The following is a 4,560-nucleotide window of genomic DNA, read 5'->3' as shown; positions in this document are numbered from 1 at the left end:
GGGAGGCATTGCGTCGGCTGGTTTATTGGATGTGTGAGTAATAAAGTCTTATTTATTAATAGGTGGCCATTGATCTATTTTTCTTCTCATAAAGTATTTAAAATGAATGTCATTCCCTAAATGCTTGTCATGTATAGGCAGGGCAGGGCATTGCTTTAGGCAGATCCTTTCTATCTTACATTTACTCAGCTCAACCTTTGAACGTAATACCCAATATCCCTTTCATTTTAATGCATTCTCGTACTATCTAATTCATTATAATCTTCAATTGGCAATTGGCAATGGCCTGTGAATATTCCGGGAAAATAATTAGTCAAATATCAGCTATGTCATGTCTTCTTTTCCCTAATATCCTCATTCATCTATCAGACCTCACCGGGGATTTTGTACTGGTTCTAATCTGTAATTTCAGGCTAGTACCTAACCATTTCTTATACTATGCCTTTTGGTGACTGCTCTAGCCACTAGCCATTGGATGAACAACTACTGCCTAATAGTTCTAGATTTTACCAACGCTTTATCCATTTCATGTTTTTTTTTTCAAATCCATTTCATGTTGCCTAGCACAAGTTCAACCCACCCAGTAGGCTACAATCTTCTTTTTTTGTTTTTCTTTTCTTGACTATTTATCCAGAGAACAACAGGATCATGAATTTAGATTGAGAATATTTATCTGAATATTTAGTAAGTCTATTATTACTAGAAACAAACTAGCGCCACCACATTTGGCTCTTAAGATACAAGGACATGTAGAGATAACAAACTACAAAAACTACTAGAGAATACAGCATCTATGGATTTGTTGTTCTGAACTTGGACTCGTCATTCTCGATCCCTTCCTCTTCTGCTCTCTCTCCACCGGACTTGTCGGTGGTGCTCAGCCCTCCTTTCCGACCCATCTCTTGATACCCTTCTGTTCCAAGTTGCTCTTTCCTCGTCTGCCCTCCTCGGTGTCCCAGTTCCTGATACCCTTCTGTTCCTAGTTGCTCCTTCCTAGTCTGCCCTCCTCGGCTCCTCCCTTCAACCATCCAAATATTATACAAATTAACAAATTTTATATTAATATTAATATCACATTCAGTTATTGGACAATTTTTTTTATAATTTGTTTTTTTTATCAAAACTGTCTAAAATTATCAAACAATTTTCCAATTTACCAAATTATCAACAAATTTAAATATAGGGAAAATTACATCTGTTGTTATATTTTGATTCTTATATTATTTTAGAACCTATAATTTTAATTAACTTGATTTTGACTTGAATTATAATTTTATTTTAATTTAATTCAATTAATTATAATTGTTAATATTTTTTCATGAAAAATAAAAACATTCATGTATTATATTTTTGTAAGTAAAATCATAAATTTATTTGAATTAATCTCAATCAATTTAAGGATCATTTAAGTTTAATTATTAATTGAACTAAATTAATATAATATTTAAAATTAAATATTAAAATCAAGCTAATTAAAATTATTAAGACCAAAATAAGATAGAGATGTAAAAATTACCCATATAATTTATCCGTAAATATATAATCGCTTGCAAAGAAAACAATATACAAATCCATTTTGTAGAATTTTTTTTAGATTCAATAATTTATAAGTGATATGATTGATTGATAATTAAAAAATATACGAGAGAATATTACTTTTAATATCCTAATTTATCAGGATATAGACTTGAAAATTGAGTCTAATTGATTAGTAATGCTGAATTACAATTGCACCTATTCAGATTTAAAGAGAGAGATGGAGGGTACCTTCAGCAAGATGTTGTTGAGCTTCGAGGATCTTGCCACCAGTGCCACCAGGAACAACAGTCTCTCCCTGCTTCGCCCTAGCGTCGAGTTTGGCTCGGTCCTGTCCTGATGCCATTACTCTCTCTCTCTCTCTCTCTCTGCAAAAACACTGTCAAGGAAAGCTAAAAGCAAATGGCTATTATAGAGCTTCGAAAAGCACTTGAGTGTATGTCAAGGGACATGCATAGCATAGCATAGCATAGCATATGTGTATATATAGTGTACGCACGTAGATGTTAGCAAAGCAAGCATGTAAAGAAAAACAGAGAAAGATGCATGGGAGGAGACGCGGCAAGTGAGAAGCTAATGAAAGAATGGGCTGATGACACAGCGGTGCTTAGTCAATTAGTAACAATGTTTAAGATGCTGACACAGTGACACGACTGCTCACCGACCTTATAACAATTTCATTGGCTATGGGCACCTTCCACGTGTCTTCATCATGCAAAAACATTCATATCAGATGATCATCAAAACCACCGAGGGTGGTGGTGTGGTCCAGTAGTTTTTTGGACTTATCCACATAAGTTGTACTGGTTTGACATTCAGGAGGCACAAAATTTTGGATAATGCACTGTATTTCTTTGGCAAAACTTTGCGATCCTTTCGATGTAGTGGGTCTAGAATCCAATGTTATCTGGTGGGGTTCTTAGATTTTAGGTAAAGTTTGGCATCTTTCAAAAAAATTCAAAAAGTCAAAAAGTTACTATCTTATTTAAGTCACATCGTCTCATTTAAGTCACATCACCTCTCTAACACATCACTTCAAACCCAATCCAAATCCAACCCATATTTCATGAAAAGTCAAAAAATACACTTATTTAGTCTTTCCATAGCCAAAATTTGACTGACAACAGATTAGTTCGAACAAGATGTTATGCCTAACAGAGTTTAATTTCTTTTCTCAAAAAAAAAACAAAAACAAAAAAATGATCACCATAGCCTGATAAACATTTCTCAAAACTTTTTTTTTTTTTTTAATTTTTCATATTTTATCAATTTAGTCTAGTTAATAATATTTATTAAGAAATTAGATAGAAATAAACAACAAAATAGAGTTTCCTTTCTTTTCTCTAAAAAAAAATGTTCATCATAGCCTGATAAACATTTCTCAAACTTTTTTTAAATTTTTATTTTTCACATTTTATCAATTTAGTCTAATTAATAATGTTTATTAAGAAATTAGATAGAAATAATCTTTTCTCTAAAAAAAAAAGAAATTGATCATCATAGCCTGATAAACATTTCTCGAACTTTTTCTTTTTTTTTTTAATTTTTTCACATTTTATCAATTTAGTATTAATAATATTTATTAAGAAATTAGATAGAAATAAACAACAAAATGGTTCATTTCTTCGAATTGGAAGTGAATCTCTTAATTATTGCGAGGAGAGTGAATAATTATAAAATTCAAGACATGCTTGAAAGCAACACATCCAGTTTACATAAAATAAATAATTCATAATCTGAGAGACTAAAGCTAAGTAATCCAAATTTTATATAATATAACCAAGAGACATATATATTGAGAGGGTAATTTACAAGTAAATTGGGCCGAGCTAGGTAATGAGCCGTTCTGTAGGCCGCAGTAAGAAAGGGCTAAGTAAATGGGCCTTGTAGTTAGCTCGGTCTAAAAAGAGCCTTGAAGTTAGCTCGGTCACCACGGTCAGAGTGGTAGCAATTAGCTCAGTCATACCATTCTGGGCGGAAATGTTTTGAGCTTCCCTCAGGACCTTGCTCTAGATTAGTTCGGCCCAAGCTTGCTATGGTTAACTCGGTCTCAACAGGTGAAACCAAGGTACAAGCTATGAAGGGAAGAACCGAGCTAGTTAGAGCTCGGTCACATTTGCTAGTTTAGCATGGTCATGTTAGCTCGGTCATTTTGTTATACTACCGAGGTAAAACCATCTCATTTGGTTTAAGCAGTAAGGGGGTGTTAAGAGATAAGCATTATCTTTTAAGAGTGTGATTCCTAGGAGGACTCTACATGGAGGAATAAGAGTCCTACTAGGATTGTGCCACGCGAAACCTATAAAGGCTCATAACATCACCTATGGAGAGGTAACATAACTATGATTCATGAATTCACAGAGCTTTTGTGTCTATTATTTATTGTGCTGACTTAGGCATCGGAGGGATTTTCGGCACACACCTGCCGGTTAGCTCACGTTTGTGTTCTCAGGTGGCGAGGAGCACAAGCTTGATCAACAGGATCATACGAGAAGAATTATTTCGTGCTCGTACAATTGGCGCCGTCTGTGGGAATTCCACATAGAACAAAACTTCTTGATCAAGCTTTCCTTTCTAGTTGAGATCAATGGCACACAATGAAGACTTACTGCAATCCGCTATCGACGGACAAACCCCAGAATGGGGGAGGGAGGCGCGAAGGTTTGCCTTCTATTCCTCCCATGGCGGATTTAGAGCCCCAGGGACAGAACCCCCGGAGGGATGCAAGGGGAAGGCAGGGTAACAGCCCCCGTCATTCTCAAAGCCCCAAAAGGCAGAGGCAGAGGATTGACCCTCAGGTTCTGGAGGATCGCCTGAAGGAACAGGATGAGTTGATACGAAGGATGGCGGCGGACATGGAGTTGATGAAGCGCTAGATAAAAGGAAAAGGGGTGGCGACAGGAGAGGGGCGCAAAGGCAGTACGCCCTCTTGCCACTCGGAAGGTCGTGGTAGACACACCATGCCATCACAAGCAGAGAGTAGGAGCCTTAGAACAGGTGACACTTAAACAAAGACGTCCAGGA

General features: G+C 36.0%; 1 protein-coding gene across 1 annotated transcript; it reads right to left on the bottom strand.

Moving 5' to 3' along the window:
• Positions 1–668: 668 nt before the first annotated feature.
• Positions 669–2,193, bottom strand: EM1 (Stress induced protein). Its single transcript, XM_028211383.2, has 2 exons — positions 1,768–2,193; positions 669–1,018 (listed from the first exon to the last, which is right to left on the bottom strand). Exons 1-2 carry the CDS (start codon positions 1,880–1,882, stop codon positions 792–794), a joined length of 342 nt encoding a protein of 113 aa, XP_028067184.2. The 5' UTR covers positions 1,883–2,193; the 3' UTR covers positions 669–791.
• Positions 2,194–4,560: the final 2,367 nt, after the last annotated feature.

The sequence above is a fragment of the Camellia sinensis genome, chromosome 3, assembly GCF_055761805.1.
Source record: "Camellia sinensis isolate YWXY chromosome 3, ASM5576180v1, whole genome shotgun sequence".
NCBI lineage: Eukaryota > Viridiplantae > Streptophyta > Magnoliopsida > Ericales > Theaceae > Camellia > Camellia sinensis.
Note: the sequence above shows the minus strand (reverse complement) of the source record. Positions and strands in the feature narration are given on the sequence as shown.

What these genes read in the sequence shown, in the direction of transcription:
- EM1 (XM_028211383.2), bottom strand. Translation starts at nt 1,882, where the DNA reads ATGGCATCAGGACAGGACCGAGCCAAACTCGACGCTAGGGCGAAGCAG. An exon ending in TCAACAACATCTTGCTGAAG is followed by an intron (nt 1,019 to 1,767) that starts GTACCCTCCATC and finishes GGATGGTTGAAG; the next exon opens with GGAGGAGCCGAGGAGGGCAG.